The sequence below is a fragment of the Maylandia zebra genome, linkage group LG4, assembly GCF_041146795.1.
Source record: "Maylandia zebra isolate NMK-2024a linkage group LG4, Mzebra_GT3a, whole genome shotgun sequence".
Classification (NCBI taxonomy): Eukaryota; Metazoa; Chordata; class Actinopteri; order Cichliformes; family Cichlidae; genus Maylandia; species Maylandia zebra.
The window spans coordinates 33,043,259-33,063,441 of NC_135170.1; the positions used below are offsets into that span (position 1 = coordinate 33,043,259).

At 41.9% G+C, this 20,183-nt stretch overlaps 1 protein-coding gene across 1 annotated transcript in view; it reads left to right on the plus strand.

The window, feature by feature from the left end:
* radil2a (Ras association and DIL domains 2a) overlaps positions 1 to 20,183 on the plus strand; it is a 28,730-nt gene that overhangs the window by 3,807 nt on the left and 4,740 nt on the right. The window contains exons 4-13 of the mRNA XM_004556348.5: positions 789 to 1,117; positions 3,885 to 4,577; positions 5,472 to 5,509; positions 6,512 to 6,681; positions 6,756 to 6,868; positions 10,879 to 11,098; positions 11,313 to 11,485; positions 14,624 to 14,768; positions 17,638 to 17,819; positions 17,919 to 18,276. Coding sequence (XP_004556405.2) covers positions 789 to 1,117; positions 3,885 to 4,577; positions 5,472 to 5,509; positions 6,512 to 6,681; positions 6,756 to 6,868; positions 10,879 to 11,098; positions 11,313 to 11,485; positions 14,624 to 14,768; positions 17,638 to 17,819; positions 17,919 to 18,276 — 2,421 coding nt within the window. The remainder of the gene's footprint in view (positions 1 to 788; positions 1,118 to 3,884; positions 4,578 to 5,471; positions 5,510 to 6,511; positions 6,682 to 6,755; positions 6,869 to 10,878; positions 11,099 to 11,312; positions 11,486 to 14,623; positions 14,769 to 17,637; positions 17,820 to 17,918; positions 18,277 to 20,183) is intronic.

Here is a 20,183-nt window from a genome sequence, read left to right on the forward strand (position 1 = left end):
GGAGGATTTCTGTTTATCGTAAAGATAACTTTAAAAACACGAGAGGTAGTTCTTCTGTTTTTCCTGGCGCCGATTCAAAGTTTGTCTAAAGCTGACATTATTAATAGAGGCCACACAAATTTGAGAAGTCCAGTCTTCTGCTGTGTTTGTCCTGATTTAATTTTAAATGGTTTATTTCTGAATTTGAATTAGTTATTTTTTAATTAAGTGACACGAGGCAACTGGAGCATCAAACACTTTATCTATCTCTATTTTAGTATATTTAGTTTGATCTATATGATGTTCTTTATTGTTGTTTATATAATTAAGTAGATGTTATGAACTAAATTATACAAAAACCTAAGTAACATAAGCTGTAGTCGGGCTAGTATTACCTGTGAACTACTACTAATTTGTAATAATCACAAAAGTCATCTTTGACCGTAACCCTGTGCAATTCTGCCTTGAATCTGTCAGTTAGAAATATCACTGCAGCGCACCTGAGATTGATTAATTGAGATTAAGTATACCACAAGAAGAAGAGCTGCCGGATGTTTCTAGGTAATGAAGATCTGATAAACTAAGACGTCCTTGAGCTCTGTGGATTTTATTTTAGATCATTTTTTTCTAAGAGACTAACAAGCGGATAGAGTCTAGCATCATCAGCATAGAGTGAATTAATTACTGCACCAAACTTTGGAAGCTTTTTATAGTAAGAAGATAAAGACTTTTTAAAAGTCCAAAATGAGTCGCGAAACATACTCAGGTGTCAACACACTCGATGACATAGCATCTTCTTGTCCACCCAGGGATCAATGCCCAGGCTCGTAAGCTGCAGAAGACCCGCTCCAGAGTGACCTCCCTGTTTGTGGACAGCAGTGGGGAGGACACAGATGGACTCGGCATCTGGAGGAGCCTCAGCGAGATGGATTTGTCCGCGATGGGCAAGGAGGCTAGCAAGGCCCAACAGAGTGCGCTCAGAGAGGATCCCGAGGCTGAGGCCGACAAGGAAGTGCTGCGTCTTGGCATGGAAAAGGAAGAGACGGAGAGCAGCGATGATAACACAACCCAGTACTCCATCCACCCACCCTTTGACTTCCCTTATTTCCTCCTGCTGCAGGGCTACAGCCACAGACAGGTGAGTGGCAGACCAACTTAAGGTATCTGTATATAACTATAATTACCTTAAGCAGATGAGACCTTTCTGAACTCCAAAGTTTCAGATAATGAGGTCATTGTAGGAAACAGTTATCCCTGTAAGCTCAGACTTCAGCCTGCTCTAAACACTCAGTTTCAGTTACTTTTTTTCCTACCCTGGGCTGTGTATGATGTCACATAGAGGATAAGCCTAATTTGGTCAACTCAGGGAAAGAAGTCCCACCCACTTGCTTATTTGTGAGTGGTAGCAAATCACATGAAAGTTAGTCTAAAGTTGGAGAAGCTAAAACAGCTTGTTTTGGATTGAGGTTGAACTGAGGGGCCTGCACGAAACCCCGCGTGAGAGAAATAAGGATTTTATTTGTTTATTTATTTTACCTGCCACTCTTGCAAAACTGCTCTGGTATAGTCAAACAACAAAAATATGGATCTGGAAATGAAGAGAACGATGTGCTGCTGTAATATCAGCTACAGGTGGGTGCTGTTGTTCTCTTTCAGTGCTGTTTTCAGCCTGGTCACATTTAACCAAGTTATTGCCAATAATAGTATCCACAGTTTAAAGCTGACCTACAGATGATTGAAAACTTATAATCAAGCAGATTTGCAGGCAGTTTCTGAACTCCTTCTTTGACATTTTAAAGACTTGAGGTTGATTTTTATTGTAAAGTTTTAGTTAAGTATAATAAACCTGGTTCTGTGAAGACCTGTTATTGCCCTTGAGTGTGTCCTGTGAGCGTGTAAGCAAACAAGCTTAAAAGAGACAAGAGGAAGAGAAACATATAGTGGCGAACTGAGCTTGTTATGTAACGCAAGGAGAAAATCCCTCAGTCAGAGAGTCAGACAGGGCGGAATCACTGCTACACAGGTGTGTTAGGACCAGGTGATCCTGTTCGGGCTCAGGGTGAGCCCTGTGTCATCATGTGTCAATGAAAGGATGAAGAACAGAGTGCTCAACCTTCTGTCAGAAGGAAACCTGCTTAGGATCTTTGGCAGAACAAAGAGGCAGTCCTGATTAGAAGGATAAACTGTAGCATGTAAACACTGCTGTGCTGTAATCAACATACCAGTGTACCTGACCTCTGTTTCAAACTGTCCTTACTTCCAAAATCTGTCCTTGTCAACATCGCCTGTTTAAAAATCTCTTTTGCACAGTAAACCAGAGAGCACGCTGTGGCTTTAGCCCATTCCCAGGAACAGGAAGCTCTTTCTCGCAGTGTTTTTATCCCCGCTGCTGGGGATTGCTGACTGAGCAGGATGCTGGGAGCACGGCAGCACACTGAGAGCTGCAGCCGACCTAATCTTACTCTGCAACAATGGGTCGACCCAAAGCCAAAGCAAAGGAACGAGGCGGGTCTGTGGCGGACCAGCAGTCGTGCAACAGGAACTGAAAGCTGATTTTTGGGTTGTTTTTTGAAACTGTGTTGTTGGAGACCAAAGAAACAAAACTGAATTTGGCTTTCCTTGGCATTTATTTCAGTGGAGAGAGAGTTTTGATGCTGAGCCACAACTTCTGCGGTGGCGCGATGCCCATTAACTTTTTATTGTTATTGAATGAGCTGCGTTTTTAAGCAAGCCTGAGTGTGTTTCAGTCAGGATGGTGGAGTCAGCATATGTTTGACTGGTGGAATATTGGTTGATACCATTACCCATTACAGCAATGCATCCCAGTTATTAATCATTTTGTCTGTAAATAGCCTTTATATCTTAAAAGTAACAAAGCAATAACACTCATATGAATGCTGTTGTAGCCCTGCCTTCACGCTGAGGCTGCTTGGCTTTAGGCAGCAGAGATGATAGGCTATCATCGCCTGACTAAGAGTCTTAACGTGGTGACCCTGAGCTCCTGGTCCTCACCGTCTCGCTCATAAGCCCTTCCATTCCTGTCCCGCCTTGCTCTGCCAGTTCAAGTTGTACTTTTACCAGATGATCCTACTGCTGCTTGCACGCACACTCCTGGTTTATTTCCAAAGTGTTACACAAGGAAATCAATCCCAGGCTTCCCGCTGACTGCTACTTTGAATGAATGTTTGCTTGAAGAATAGAATTGCATTAGAGGAAGAATTAAGGTTGCAAAATGAAAGCTTGTGTTGTTGCTGTCATGGAAGACACAGCAGGAAGTCTTCGCTGGTGGTACAGAGTCCAACAGCGAGAGCATTTCACTCGCAAAGAGCTGCGCTCGTTGCTGTAATCACAGCCAAAACCTGTGCAGATAAACGGAGAACAAGAGTCTTTTTACTGCTTTCCATCCACCATCAGTTTTCTGTGTACAGGTGTGATTTAAGGAAAAGCTAAAACTGTTGGACTCTTTTTGGCAGTTCCACAAACGAGTTACAAATCACTTCCTGTGCCCAATAGGTGGCATTAGAGAACACCCACTACTCCTATGTCTTGATCGGAACCCACAGTGACAAAGTCATGAATGTTGGATTGTGCTTATCACATTTTAGTCAGTACTGGCAGATTAAATGAAAAGTTTATGCCAGATTGGATAAAGTATATTTGAGTTACAACTTCTTGTGTCATAGAAGTTGTAACCTAACTTATATGGCTTCACAGTTAAATATTGCCAAGGTCTTCAGTTAGAGCTTACCAAAGATCACTCCAGGAGGAGTTGGTGGCGCGTACCAGCGTAAACGGGGGATATTACAATGGAAACCGAAGCAGTTGATCTGCCAGATTTGCAGCTGAATTTATTGTGCGAAACATTTGATACAAATGTCTTCTTTTTTTTTCTTTTTTTTTTGCAGGATTTTGTCATCTATCTCATGAGTGGGACCACCACCATCTTTGGCTGCTGCAGGGAGCATCACACTGGAGAAGATGAGGAGAGGCTGAAGGTGGACATCCTCCTGTTTGCTCCAGATGTGTTACCACAGCACTGCTGTGTCAGACGACTGGACTCTAACAGCCAAACTTCCACAGGAGGAGAGCACAGAAAGGCGCTGACGATGCTGAAGCCCCTTCATGGAGCTCCCGTGACCCGAAATGGTTTACTCCTTAAAGAGGAGGTTGAACTGAATCCAGGAGATTTGGTTGGCTTGGGGAAACACTACTTGTTCATGTTTAAGGATCCTACAAGCAAACCAGGATCACTCCACACGCCTCCTTGGATGACCAGACTCTGCCCAAACTCTGACTCAAAGACCTCTTGTTTTTCATGCGGCTCCTTGGTGGCTAGGAAAAAGCTCCAGAGAAAGCCTTTACCTCCTCGTTGGAGAGACCTGGAGGGCACTGAGGCTTCGCTGAGCTATGAACTCGACCAGGAGGAAAGAGTCCTACAACAGATCCTGGACATGTTGGACCCCAGTGGGAATGAACCGAAGCTGACACCGGCTTTCCTGCTGAGTCTCTGCATCCAGCACTCAGCCTCCACATTTGAGCTGACGCATTTCAGACAGCTGCTGCTTCAGCTGTCCAATCAGATCCAGCTCATTACATGGGTAAGGACAAAAACTCGGCAGCACGTTAAATCTAATGACCAAAGCATTATTTGGCAGTTGGGTTTCCAGTCAGTTTTTTTCTTTTTTTGCTTGGGGTTAGGGTTTTCAAATGTGAGAGTGATAATAAGGTTAAAAAGGTTAAGGTTAAAAATCTAACAGCTCTGATACTAGAAAGAAGATTTAGAAGAAGTTTTAAAGTCCATTTTTGATGTCGCAGAGCTCTGTGTATGTGTGCACCGCTGAGAAAAATCACACAGATGCTATTGTGCGCTCTGCAGTTTCCATTATGGAGCAATTTTTGTTTAGAAATTGTCACTAAATACTAGAAAAAGTAATTTGGTTGCCTTTATACTTTGTAAGTAACGCTCTTTATCAGGTTCAGTTGATCTCTGCTCTGTTAGGTTCAGTTTTAAGGACCTGAAATATGTGAGATTTGACTCTAAACATTCACACTGAGGACTGAATGAAGAGCTGCAGGACAGAACCAAATGCCCAGGCACTGCTCACAGCTTTGAGCCTTCCATCTACAATAATTACGCACTCATTCTGATAACAACTTCCCCTGGCTTTCCAAAGAAATCAACATTCCTGTCACAGCTGCATCACGCGGAAAATAAAACATACTTTTTGGGGAATAAAATTTAGTACAATTTACAGTAAATTGTGTGCAACAAACATTATCAAATCACATCTGTATGACTCATTTAAATGGTCATCCACTCCTATTGCATGTGCAATAAGGCCAAAAATGCCTGTATCCATGCTTTTCAGTAGCAAAACTGACACTGCTTTATGTTCGGATATCCTGACAGCAGCTTTCCATCCCATTACATCCCATTAGTAAACTTAAAGCAGCCATGAAATAATGTCTTATCTGTGTTTTGTCCCCCTTAGGAGAAGACAAAGGAACTTGCAGCAATCCAGCCAGAAATGTGAGTACAAGATATATGTCCTCTTATACTTTCTGAATGAAACTAACATGATCCTCTAGAAAAGGGTTAAGTTATTTTAATTTTAGGTTGTGCACAAAAAGCTAAGTTTGTGTTGTGATCACGAATAATCATGAGAATTAAAAACTGTCTGTCTCAGCAAGAGAAAAGCTATCAAAGGTCAACAGATTCTGAGTCAGAGGTCATTGTGTGGGCTTCGATAAAAGGGAGGAATCCAAAGGATCATATGACCTACATGACATGTAGAGCGAACAGCTGTGTAGCAGTAGAAAACACAGCGAGTCATAACAAACCCATAAAAACACCTCCTACATTTGCTTTCAGTCAGTTAACTAATTAGTCCATCACAAATCAGAAACTTTGACTCATTTTATTGGGAAAAGACAAAACGCAGCTTCTTGAAGTGGAGCAGGAACTTGTGTTTAACTGTGCTTAACCACGCACAGTATTTTGCTGATTTGCAGAAATTAAAAAGGAAGTTAACTGTAAATGGTTTGAAGCAAGCAGACATGGAGACCACTTTTTATACTAGATAACCAAAGACTACTGACTAGCATGGCTGTCATGTTGGAGGCAAAACATACGTATAGTAAGTTTAAATATCAGTTAATCTGCAGAATTAATAGTAATTGCTTGATTTTTAAAACATCCCACATTTAATTGTTTAGTAAACTCAAACCTCCCAAAACAACACGTGACTGGTTATCAAAGTACTAATCAGTTAAATGTTAAACCTTAACGGGGAAGTTAAGAGTGAATGGATAGGATAAGATGGAGTTTATTTATCCAGAAAACCAGTAAATTAAAATTTTCATTAAACACAAGAACATAAAAGTTAAAGTAGTTCAATAAAATACAATAAATATCACATTTGTTGAACGGACACTTGGGTCTTTGTAACAACCTTTTTCTGTTTATAGACAGCTCACAGTGTCTTCTCAGGCTTGCTTCAGATCTAATCTCCCACTGGTTGTTTTATATCAGGAGCTCTGGCGACGAGCAGTCGGAGCAGCTGCAGCTGCTCAGTATGAAGGAGCTGATCCCGGGCCTGCAGCCGCTGGTGCTGTGGATGGCTAACTCCATCGAACTGCTGCACTTCATCCAGCATGAAGTCCCACAGCTGCTGCCATGGAGGCTGGACCAGGAGGATGAAGGTGGGCATTCATCCTTCTCACCGCTGTCTGTGTTTGTGTGTGTGCTGTTAAGACTTATTTGTATGTCTCTACAGGTCTGCTTGACTCTGAGATATCATCCACTCGGACAGCCTGCGAGGAAGCCATGACAGTCTTGGAGGAAGTCATCATGTTCACCTTCCAGCAGACCGTCTACTACCTAACAAAGGTTGGCCTGATAACATAAAGAGCTCACATAAAAATTACATCACATCTCCTTTGGCCTCTCTAATCTCAGTGTTGGTCACACATGAACCAGGAAGTCTAGTGCAAACAGCGTATTCTGTTTTCATTGAGCGTTGTCCAGACAGAAAACACAATAACAGAATGGAAACACAAACTCTCAGGCAGGAAAGGCCTGTGAGATACTGAGCGAGTGTCTTTTCCACTGACCACGACATAAACACACACACAGTCCTCTCCCTCGAGGCTACACTGGTTTGTTAAATAACATAAACCAGAACTGCAATGTGAGCATTTTCTTTAATGTTGAAGCTACATTGCAAAACGCTTTAAAGAACAGCAGGTGTGTTTTAGTGTGGTTTATAGAGGATTTAAACACAAACAAAAATGAACAGCGGAATTATTATTTTGCAGACTAAATGAAAACATAATTAGTGTAAATGTGGCTCTTTAGCCAGGACACAGCTGATGGTGGATGGAGAATATCTGACATAAAATTGAACAATTAAAAGCAAACCAGCTTGTCGCTGTTTTTGTCAAAAAGATAATTAGATGGTGTCTGCTGGTCTTTAAAATGTTTTAAATGTCTTAAATACACTGTTTTCCACTGAGTGCAACATAAACACAGTCTTCTCTCTCTGGGTCACTTTGGTTTGTTGATTAACAAAAGCAGACCCACAATGTGAAAATGTTCTCCAGCTTTCGAGTTACATGACAGAATATTTTGAAAAGCAAAATTAAACGTCGAGAAAAATGCAGCAAACAAAATGAAAAACACATTTTCATGTTCATAATCAGCAGGACTGACCAGAACATATCTGGCAATTGCTGTGCAAAGACGCCCAATGATGCAAAGCCAAAAGTGGTAAATCTGCATCTGCCCAAGTTAAAAATATGCAGCTGTAACTGTAAGATTCAACTTCAGGTTAAGATGTGATAACCAACAGACTTTAACAACATGTCCACATGCATCTATTACAAACAGTTTTTTTAGGTCTTTATAGTCTCAGGCATGAATTCTATGTTGTTATTTCACGGGGATACGGTGGTTAGCAGTGTGACCTCATAGCTAGAGAGCATGGTTTGAAGCCTTCCTGTGTGGAGTTTGCATGTTCTTCCCATGAGTTCACTCCAGGTACTCTCTTTCTCTCACAGTCCAAAGACTTGCATCTTCGGTTAATTGGCGGCTCTAAATCGCCAGAAGGTGTCAATGTGAGGGTAATGGGCTGACTGTGTCTGTGTCATCCCTGTGACAGCTGGCTCCAGCATCCCCGTGACCATAACCCTTTCATGCATGAATTATGACAACCTCAATCAGGATTTTTTTTCTTAAGTATTTTTATTCATCTTCAGGCATGAAAAACAGAGTTTTGAACTCTTTTTTTTTTTAATATGTACTTTTCAGAGCGTTTTATACATGTACACTTAGGTGGACAACATATGTTTTGACTTATGAATTTGACAAACGCACAAATAATATTCACTCTGTGTTGTGTTTATGTGCAAGTATATCATCAAATACAAGAAAACAGCCTTTGAATAGCTGTACACTGTAGTGACCACTATGCTTGAAAGGGTTAAAAAGAATAAAATGGATGGATAAAAAAAACATGGCCCTTAAATAGAGCCCTGAGGAACACCACAAGATACTGTAAAGGGAAACGTGAGAAACTGACAGATGTTAGGAAGATAATTTATTCTAAACCCTTAAAACCTCTGGGCACACTCTTTGATTTAGACTTGTGAATGTTGGGAATCATCTTGTGTCTGGATTTGGATTTGACAGCAGTCGGGTTTGTAGTTTTACAGCCTGATGAGACACTCCTAGGCTGATTTTATGTGACTTTCCCAGGCTGAAGTGGCACTCTAAGGCTGTCTGGTTTACACCAAATCCAGTCAACATTAAAGCACAAACATTTAAAGCTCTTGTCCACTCCAAAATGATGGTGGATTAAGGTTCATTGGATTGGGTGTTTGAGCTTTATTTTAGAAAACATTAAATGTGAAGAATTTAGCAGTGGAAGACTGACAGAGAAAGATAATCCACCTTAAATCTGAGCATAAGACACTACAACTCATATGTTAATGTTAGAGATTTTAAAAAGGGGGGAGGGGTTGGAATTTCAGTTGTTTTTAACTTTAATAATTGCCTTCTTAGAGATAAAATGCCAGACAGCATATTTTTACAAATCTGAAACCAGTCTGGGATGTTGAGGATTTTTATGAGTAGAAACTGCACCACCGCCACAACCCTGCAACTTCTGAGGAAGGAAGCAGGAACAGCCTGTCCTGTTTTGTTTACTCAAAGATTTTTCGAATGACTTTCTGAAAATATAATTCTCTTATTGTATGTTTTTAGTCTTATAAAGTGTTTTGTTTGTCAGACATTAATTTATCACTTTTGAGGCTCTGTATTCACTCAGCTCCACCTTTACTGAGAATATAATGTACTCTGAATTGTCTTGACATGTATTACTTATACATGTTTCACTTGACTGTTTTTCTGTTGGAGAAAGGGAGGATTAGCGGCTGTGAGTCTGTTTCCTGCAGAGGAAGACAAGTTGTCATATGAGAAACACCCAAAAGACAAAAAGGAAGGGAGGAGGAGTCAAAAAGGGTCTTTTTGTTAATTTCCTGTGAAGTATGACTCTTCAGTTCTTCTTTTTCTCCCTGCTAAAGCTATTTGTGACTACACTGTAAATAAAACTGTGGAAAAAATGTGTTAAAGAAGCAGAAAAAAGGCATCTATGTGCACAGAAAGTAATTTTAAACCATCAGCCCAGCTCAACACCTGCAGGTCTGCTGTGTTTCACTGTAAACTATCAGCTGACCTGTTGCCTCAGGCATGCAGGGTTACGGCCTCTGTCAGCGTGTCTGAGCTCATTATCTTAGTCATGTTGTGTGAGTGTGTTGGTGTGTTTGATGAGGCAGCGGTTGATGTCATGCGTGTGAAACAATGGCAGAATTGTCTAAGCAGCAGCACGAGGAGTGATAAGAGCTGACGGCGAGGTAGTATTCAGTACGAAAAGCTTGCAGGTTTATTTATCTACACTGTAAATCTGTCAGTGTAGAGTCTGCTTCCTTCAAGCTGCAGGTGGATTTTTGAGCTCAAAGTAAATACAAACTTGCTGCCATGCAGCCTCAGATTTTCAGCATCGAGTTCACTTTCTAGGAGATCAGAAAAATGCCCACGTTTTCCACACAAACAGCAGGGAGGGTCATGTTTGGGTTATGAATGCTGCAAATATAGCACTACCATACAGTCATTAAATCTGTGGGAGAATGAAACTGTTATAAACAGATTATGTTGTATGAATCATTTTTGAGTGTTTAGTTAGCTTTTCTGGGCACGGCACAGATTTACAAGTTTAAAAAAAAGAGGCTCCGATCAACAATTCAACAGGTGCTCTTGTTCAGTGAGACATATAGAAGCACCAAGAACAAAATGAGATGCAAGTATAACCGTGAAATTATGCTTTAAGTTTATTCTTTGAGCAAATTAGCAGAAAAAACAGACTTTATTCTAGGAGAGCCAAAAACGGTGTGAAAAAGACTTTAGTTTATCAGGAAAGAAAAGGGCCCTTAAAATACTCGCATGTGTGTCTGAAATAAGTCAAACTGTGGTGTAACTGCAGCATTGGGCTATTCATGTCTCTACAGCTGCCCTTTGTGCCGTGAGCCTCGGGCTTTTCTGCAGGGCTTCCTGTTCACTCTGTGAATGCCTTCCTGTCTTATTATGATGTCCTGCACACCTTACACGTGATTTGTGTTGCACCTCTCTTTGTGTAATTACTTATAAATTAGCCTTTTAGAAAAAAATACGCAAGTTTTTCTGCGTATTTAAATTTGCCCTTTTTTGTAAATTCACTATTTTTACTGTTTTTACCTTCAGAGGGCCCTAATGTGCCATTACATGCTTTCAGTTGTTTCTTGAGTCACAGCATAACAAAGGGAGTTCATGTCAGTAGTTCATGATGTCTCCTACCCCCTCCACAGAGCATGTATTCAGCCCTGTCTGGCCTGCTGGATGGGAACCCTTTCTCAGAGAGCGGTCAGCTGCGAGTGCCCGATGGTCTTGAGAGCATCCTGGAGGTCCTGAAGGAGGCGCTGAAGCTGCTGACGGCCTTCCAGGTGCATCCAGACATCGCGTTACAGCTCTGCGCCTACCTGTTCTTCTTCATCAATGCATCGCTCTTCAACACCCTCATGGAGAGAGGTAAGATCTGTTATTTCTCATTTAATGCACATAATATAATATTAACTGTGAGTTTCTATGTAGTCTGTCTTCTTATTGTTTTCTCATATTTTGTCTTATTTTGCTCTTTTATATGTATGAGAATGTTTATGCTTCTCTTTCTTTAACTTCTAATGAAAGCTGACGTGCAAATAAACTTAAATATCATTCATGTCCTCTCTCTGTTGTTGTTCAGGATCTGTCGCTGGGTTCTATCAGTGGTCCCGAGGCGTGCAGATCCGGGCCAACCTGGACCTGCTGATGGACTGGATCCAGAGCATCGGTCTGGGTGATCTGGCCACAGAGTTTTTCCAGAAGCTCTCTGCTGCTGTCAATCTGCTGGCCACACCCAAAGAAACCCTGCTGCAGGTCAGAGGACATCCTCTTTTCCTTTCCTGTTTGTCTTACCGCAGGCGGGTGTAGCCGAGCGGCAGAGTCACGTTTACGCCAGCCCGAGTATTTCCTCTAATGTATACGAGTTAAATGTTTCTGGCTCATTTAAAACTTTCCATTTTTGGGGAAATCTAAAGCTCAATTACATTTTCCAAACTCTTGGCTCCTTCTGTCAAACATTATGGTGACCAGTAACACCGCAGAGCAGCGTGTCAGTCATTTTAGATTGTGGTCCCCTTACAGACCAGTTTGATCTTAAACTGGACGAGTAAAAACCAGTTATGAGAAGAGAAGGAGGAAAGGGAAGGGGCACACAAAGGAAAGAAGGATAAAAGGGGGAGGAGAAAAACAACGAAAAGCAAGCGAAGGAACAGAGGAAATACAAGAATAAAGGAAAGACACAAAGAAAGGAACAAAAGGAAAATGAAATGAAGGAGAGAAAGAAATGAAAGAACAAAAGAGAGAAGAGTAAAAAAGAAAGAAAATAGATAAATTAGAAAAATAAAGACGGAACGAAAAATGAAGAAAATGAGCATTGAAAGGGAAGAAGCAACAGAAAAAATGAAAGAAGAAGAAAGGATTTCTGTTTTACCACAAAATAACCGACATCATATTAAAAGAAAAAAGAAAACATACAGCGGGCTGAATCAGACGCACTGTCAGGCCTGTTCTGGCCCCCGGGCCACATGTTTGACAGCACTGCCACAGAGCCGAGTCCAGTGCTGTCTGTGGAAGCACGCTCTTGCTTTGTGGTTATTGTCCCCTTGAGAACAGCTGCAGTATGAGGAAACAGAGTAAACACACTAAAATGTTTTAAACCCTGATGTCACACTGCCAGTGAAGGTGTGGCTGACTTCACTTGGCTGTGATGAGGATATCCTGTTTGCTCGGACTAACACTTCAGAAATTATCAGGTTAAGGCCTCGTTTAAGGAGCTGTTCAAACACAGAGCGGAGAAAAATCATCTTAAAGGCTGACAGACAATCGGAGAACAACCTGCTCATATTTGTGTCTACACTTCAGCCTGTGTGGTGCTGCGGTAGCTCGCCACTTTAGTCCGTCCTTAAGCAGGCTGTTCACATAGCTACCTATTCAGATCCTGTTTACTCTAAGAAGGAAGCTGAGCTCTCACTTAGTATGTTATTAAACACTGAGCCACTGAAGGGAAACGGACCTGCAAAGTTCCCCAGGTACAAAGCACCTAGAAGGTCATTCAGTTAGTTAACGTTACTTAAGGACACGAGGGCAGTTTAAGCTGGCCCTGACTGAGGGGTGGGCGGGTAAGGAGTTTATATTTAGGCCTTCTTGTGTCAGTCTGAGGTCACATGGTTTGTCTTTAAATAACCTCAGTCATATAAAACAACCATTATTTTTACCAGTGCATAACCTCAAGAAGTCTTTCATCTACAGCACACTTATTGATTATTAAAGAACATGATGTACACTCTCTGTGTTTCATATACCCAGTTTAAAAAACGGAAACATTATTGAACCATAACTCTGGTTTCACACTGCGAGGCTGACACCTGTTTTTACTGCATGACGCGCAGCACCACCCATGACTCATCTGACGGGCGCAGCGTTTTGTCTTTTCTGCCTCGGAGTTGCTGCTTCTCGCCGCCCCTCCCCCCTGGCATGAGGTCGCTTGGTGGCTGCCGCTAAACGGCACACCCTCTGAAGATTTCTGCTTTTCCATCTGGAGCTGCTAAGAGCTGAAGTGGCTCGCTGGCACAGCTGTAAATTACCAGATGTGGGAAGTGGTGTCGCTTGTTGTGCCAGAGAACATGGCATCTGGAGGGCCTTATTTTAGGGGGACATTAAATCTCAGACATCTTTAAAAATGAGACATTTTTAAAGTTTGGGTTGTTTGTAAGCGGAACTTAAAGTTCATCTTCTTCTCCTCGGCTCAGCGTGGCGTCTCTGTGGCCGAGCAGCTTCCAGCTTCTGTTGGCCCCAGCAAGTCTGAGCACTGTCTTTACCTTCAGTAGTTCAAGTGGGAGCAGGCCGAATGAAAGGTGTCATGTTTGTAAAGTTTGTCCTGTAACAGATGCATGACTAGTATGCAGTGAATCACCTGTTTCCATATCCTCAAGCTACTTCCAGCAGAAGGAATCCTCTGTGTTTCAGGAACATCAGCAGGCAGAGTGATGTCATAACATGTCATCATACTAACAAAACAAAAAGGATATAATAAAATAAAAAAGGACAAAGATGATTGAGTATGATTTGGTTATGTTTTTGTTAATTTTGCATCATTTTGGACTTCAAACACACTATGACGCAGCCAGGCGACTCGCCTGTTTCCGTGTCCTCGAGCTACCTTCAGCAGACGCTCAGCTCAGATCAGCTGGCAGGATGACATCACCCGATGTTTCGGAAAAACACTCATTATCAGCGTCTGTCTGTCGTTAAGGCCTGTGCAGCTGAACAAGCACATCTCCTTCTGGGATTCTGCTCATCGTACAAAGAAGACAAAGACAAACTAAACTAATGTTTATAAGGATAATGTTTTTTTTAAGTATTTAATTTTGATCCTTTTGGACTCCGTAGGTTCAATAACACAACCAGGTGACTCACCTGTATCCTTATACTGCTGCACTCATCAAAAGATCAAATATCAAATATTGTCTTAAGTGTGCTTGAGTGGCTGCAGCTGTGAGGCGATCACCATGTTTCACGATGTGGACTTTCCCGCTAAGAGTGTGGAGATAAAGGCGAGTTTACAGTTCTCACGCTGCACAGAACAAGCAGGACGAGTTGATTAGTGAAACTTAGCGCGCACCTCTCACTGGAGAGTAAACACAAGAAAAACTGAAACTTTAAGTGCTACTGTGGACACATTTTTCCCATGAGGCCGTGTTACCACAGCTTCCTGTTTGCATGTTATCTAGTTAGTTTAGAATACTTTGCATGTAAATGAGAGAGTTGCTCATATGGAAGCATGATGGGAAAAATACAGTCCAATAAGGAGCTTTTATGACTCCTACTTAAAACTAAAGCATCAGGGAAATTCTTTTATGAACCCATATTTTAACCCATGAAGAGCTTCAGAGGAGCTTTGCCTCGTGTTTATTGATGTTTTTGTCTTTTCTTTGTCGTTTTATGTCCTTCCAGGCATCCTGGGTTTCTCTCAGGACCGAGTTCTCTGCTCTGAAACCCGCCCAGCTTCACCACATGTTGAGGGAGTACAACTCTGGGAAGGCCTGCCCCCCCGGATGGAGCCCGTCACTGGGTGATGCAGAGGACGCCTTCAGAACGGGTAAAGAACAGACTTACTGAATGATGACGTAGCAGCCTTGTGTCCCGTCTGTGGTCATTTTTAGCCTGTCCGGCTTTTTACCAGCTCTGTTCGTGTGCAGCACGTTTTTAGTTCTCTGTGTAACTACAGCCCACGGGCTCACAGTGTCCCAAACACCAAATATTTGAATGCTTCAGAAAGAATTGCTGTTGTGGACGGATCATCACAGATGTTTTCTTAGCTCAAGTTTGGCCCTTCTCAGTGTCTTCTTCCTGCCATATTATGGTGTTTGAGTCTCTACATGCACTTTTCCTGAGAACAAGTTAACCTTCATTCTATCCTCCAATTCTCATAAATCTTCCCTCTGCTAATGTGTTTAAGAGCCTAACCATATTTCTTTAGGAAGCACAGCACTGTAAGTCAACCCGTCTGACCTCAGCGACCCTCCAAACCTCGCTGCTGCTACATCCAAAGTTATATTAATGCTTTCAAAGTCATGTCAAGTTTTTCTTCTTACTACTAACATGAGTCATAGCCCCATAAATTCTCTCTATTTTATTGTAACACCTGAGAGGACAGCCACACTGATCGATTTATTGTAACTGAAAGAATTTGAAGTGTTTTTAAATCTCAGTGCTACTCAGAGATTGTTTTTTTTTTTTTGGAACAGACACTTGGAGCATTTGGGCCCCAGTATAGTTAATAACAGTCGATTTAACGAGCAGTTTCTAGTTAAAATCGTTCTAAGGATTAACTTAATGCACAGATTCTAAATGATCAATTTTAGAGGCCTGCAAAGGTTATGAGGTTGGAGGGTTAGCAGTGGCCTAGTCAGACCTTTATGTTTTGGTTTTTTCGGGCCTTAAAAACATCTTAGTCAGGTTTAGGAAAACCTTCTGTTTTAGGGCTAAAGCACGGCCCATCACTAAAGTAACCCTGCAGGCTGAAAAACGATGAGTTTGGACTCATCTCAAACTTCAAAGAGCCAAACCTCGTCTGTAATTGAGAGCGTTTAGCACCTTTGAGAAGAATGTTGTTAATTGACTCGTGGCAGGTATGAACGAGCTGCTGTTCTTCAGCTGCTGCCAATCAGAAAAATAAACCAACATTTTCTGATTAAGCAAATTAGCACAAAAAAATATATTTTTCTAATGCCCCTAATATGTATGCAAATATTTGAATGTTTCATATTTACAAATGTAAAAACATCACATTGGGTTTTGGCTAACTGTGATGCCTTTTTTGTAATAACTTTTATTGGGAATGAATAATAAATGCAACTGCCTAATACATTCTCCTGTCATCAACAGTTCCCGTTACTTTTGCTTGGATTTCATAATTAAAAGGCTGTGACAAAGAGCTGACAAAGTGCATTTTAATGCAGTTTTTGTGAAGTTCTTCATACTGCAAGTGTTGTTTTGTTACTAGAAACATTTTCAGTTTTGTCCTCCCTACAAGACGACCTTGTTTACAGCAAACTGCAGTAATCAGACTCCTCACTCAGGAGGAATCAGAACGACCTGTTGTGCAGCTTTGCATGCTCAAACTTGTTGTCAGACAATTTTGACTGAGGAATATGTCATTATAAATAACAGGGCAGGCAGCAGGTTTAATAATGTGATTAAAAAACAAAAAGAGAAGAAGAGACTCTCCTCAGCAGCTGAGAAGCAATCTTGAAATTCCTGAAACATCAGCTGACGACGCCTGTTTATTGTTATACTCACTATATTGTCAGGTATTTATCCTGTGCAGCTGTGAGCGCGTCTCCTTTCATGGTTTTGTGCATATTTATTTAGAGGTCGAGGTGTAGAGGTGTAACATTTACAGAGGCCCAAAGCTGTCAATCTCAACAAAAATCAAAGTTAAAATATAAATGTAAAAAAAACATGGATTTCAGATGTCAATCAATATAAATCAATATAATAATCAATAATCAATATAAAGATTATTATTTCAAAAAATGAATTGTTAATTATATCTTGTTAGTTTTGCAAATGAACTGATAACAAAACTATTCCAGAAAGTCGAGCAAACTTCAGAGTTAAAAGATTTACACTCTAACTCAGAGCTGCTGGAGTGAAGCTTCTTCATCGGGGGAGCAAGACTCCGCTTAACGAGCTGAAACTGAGAAAAAAAATGAACATTGGCAGGATTAATGTGGGCGTACGGTGGAGAGTAATCCTGGCCTGTCAGCCTGTTTCCACCAATCACAGTTAACTCGCAGCCACCACCACCACCTCACTCTAACCTTTTTCACCTCCAACTTCAGATTAACCAGATTCCATCAAAGTGATTTTGTTGAGAGGTATTCATCATGCGAAGGATACAAAATATTTAACTAAGTGAAGATAAAACAACCCTTTTATCGCTGTAACCATAAAAAAATGTTTCAGCCGGCACGTCTCCTTCTGAGCTACAGCTGTTTGTGAGAACCACCTTTCACCAGTTTGGCTGACGTATTAGAAGTTTGCGCTTTAATGAAGCTGCATTTCTTTTTATTTGTGGTGACTTCAGATTTTCCGTGTAGGCAGCGAACGATGGTGACTAGGGGATCGCCCCTGATTCAGCTCTGATGCCCTCTCTACAGTCACCATTCTGGTTTAGTGCAACATGCTGCCTGCAGAGCTACTGATTGGTTGCACGTCACAATTAAAAACATAATTTACTGGTCTCCTTGATTACAAAGAATTGGTATCAATCTGGTGACCCGTGAGCAAAGCCTTTCTTAACAGCCTGTAGTGTATGTACTGCTTTTAATCAACGTTAAACCAAACCCAGCAGCTCCACATAAACATGCAGGATCAAATTTTATTAGAGTTGTAATGAAGTTCAGGTTGTTTTTGATGGATGGTGATTGGACTTTCCCTTCTCCTCTTCTTCATTTGCGCAGCCGACATCCTGGAGAGCTTCGACAACCACCCGCCGCTCATCCTGCCCAGCAGCACGTTTCACCTGGAGCTAGGCAAACCCATCGTGGAGCCGGCGCTGTTTGAACAGCTCGCACGTCTGCAGGACTTCATCAGCCAGCTTCCTCGCAGTGAAACCCGAGCCGAACCCGAAGCGGAGGAGCAGGTAACGAGCTCTCTGTGCGCCATAACGAGACAGCATTAAATGAGACACTTTGATGTTTCCGCGTCTTCTGTTGATTAATTTTACTTTGCCCAAACTCAGCCTGTCAATGAGACGACTACAGACAGCCAGTCTGCGACCTCGGCCTCGGTCAGAGTCGCCCAGGATCCCGCCGAACAGGTGGTCTCCGACCCGGTAGACCCAGATTCTCTTACATCTGCGGAACCAGCTCAGGCCCGAGTCCCTCCCGGTGACCTGAGCAGCTGTGAGGCCGTCCTGGCCCAGAAGCTGAAGAGCCTGGAGCTGCAGAACACCCTCCCAGGACAGGCCGACATGGGCTACCACAAGAGCCTGGCGCTGGACCCATCCTGCCTGCTCACGCCACCCAACACCCCACAGGGGATGGAGCTGGCTGAGCTGGAGGCTGACCTGCAGGAGGGCACCCGCCAACTAAAGAAAGGTAAGAGTGTGCTACAAATCAGGAAAGAAGTATCAGTCTGAATCTCAAGTAAATACAAACCCAAACAAAGCTCTAAATATCTATTTATCTACTCTTTGAACCCTGAACATCAGGCTTTAACAAACATTCACCTTCCATAAGTTTGGTATGAAGTTACTGTCATATAAGTTATTTATATTTTGTTTCTGCTGTAAAGATGTTTCAAGAACACAACAACTTCCATGTGGGATACGAGGGCCTGAAGCCATTGATGAAAATATATGAGCGTTAATCAGTACTGCAAATCATTTTCAGAGCTCAGCTTATGTTTTTCTGGCTTCTCAGATGCTTTAGTGGGTTTTTTGGTTGTCAGTGAGCGTAGAACATGTTCAGCAGTCACTAAAACAAAGATTGAGCCCCCTTAGTTGGTGCACATGCCAACAACCTGACCACATTTTTGTAGTTCTTTCTTGGCTTCATTGGCACGCAGCACGTTTTAATTCAGATGACACACAGGGTGACTCCCACCTTTGTCTCCTTCTCAAACCCCCTTTAAGTCTTTAGGGGAGTATTTAGCAGCCTGACCCTGTGGGCCGGCTGCATATTTGTCCACATAAAGGTGGCTTCGCCCTCCTCCTCCTCCTCTTCTTCTTTTACTGACTCTGGAGGTCAGGAATTTCAAGTGGAAGGCTGCTCAGGGTGGGTTCACTGTGCAGAGGAAAGAGAGCTTCCTCTCCCACCCCTATTGTTTATGGACGCCTCCGTCATGAGGTCATCTGTAGGAGTGAGAGGGAGTCGCTGAGAAAATAATGAGTCAATTTCCAAGTTTCAAACATTTTTCGACCCAACTGTGAAAAATAACGACATCCAGAGACTGTATATAAAGACGGACAACACGGCATGACGCACACTCACACTGTGGTGGAGCCTTCAGGGGAAATTTGGGTTTCTGTTAGTTGGGGACTCGCGCCACCTCTTGAGCCACAGCCACTGGAGCTGCTTGTTGCCTTCAGCTCTAAGATGTGTTTTTAGTCCCAAAGTAGGTAGAAAAATTTCCTCAAGACATTTACCAAATACACACCAAAGACACAACATGCATATAAAACAGAGGCTGTAATGGTTAAAAGTGCTGTAGTGGATTCAGGAAGGAGGATCTGCTCCAACGATTCCTCACATCTGAACCTTCAGGAACGCTTTTCATCACCTGTGCTAAGGCGCTCGCTGACAGATGCCCCGGTGGGCCTCAGCGCTCCAACAGAAGCAGGATTTGGTTGATCTTAATCAGACGTCTTTACTCTCATTGGTCACTTGTTGCTTTGTGTTTTCCCTCTTAACGCTTTTAACAAAAGTAATTTGCTGAGAAGCTTTGAGGATTACACTGGACCTAAGCCATCTGGCACCTTCTCTCTACTTAAGGGCAGGAAATCCCTCAGTTTAATCTGCACCGTTTATACTTTTATATAAAGGTGGATCCATTAAATGTTAAATGTTCATTTCTTCCACTGTTTGAATAATTTCCTGCTTCTCCTTCTTCCATTACAGATAAGCACTTATGTGTGTGTGTGGGGGGGTTGTTGGTATTTTTATTTAGCCTTTATGAACTAACGATAAAATTGTTTCCAAGGAAAATAATTGGCACATTCCTATATGATTTTAAAATCTGCAACGTTTAACTGTAAATTAAACTAAGACCAAAGTAAAGAGGAAAAGCTTTAGTTTTCTTTTCTCTGTACAGTTTTATGATAAAAGCCCATTGTTGTTCAGTCTAATTGCAGGGGAATTTGAACGCTTCAGTATTTTCATCAAGTATTAAATAAATCATTATGAGAAGTGATAAATTTGTCCCTTCCTAGACAGTTAAAGTTAAGGTTACCCAAGTTCATGTGATAACAACCAACGGCTATTTTTTTCAGTTGTTTAGCTTCTAA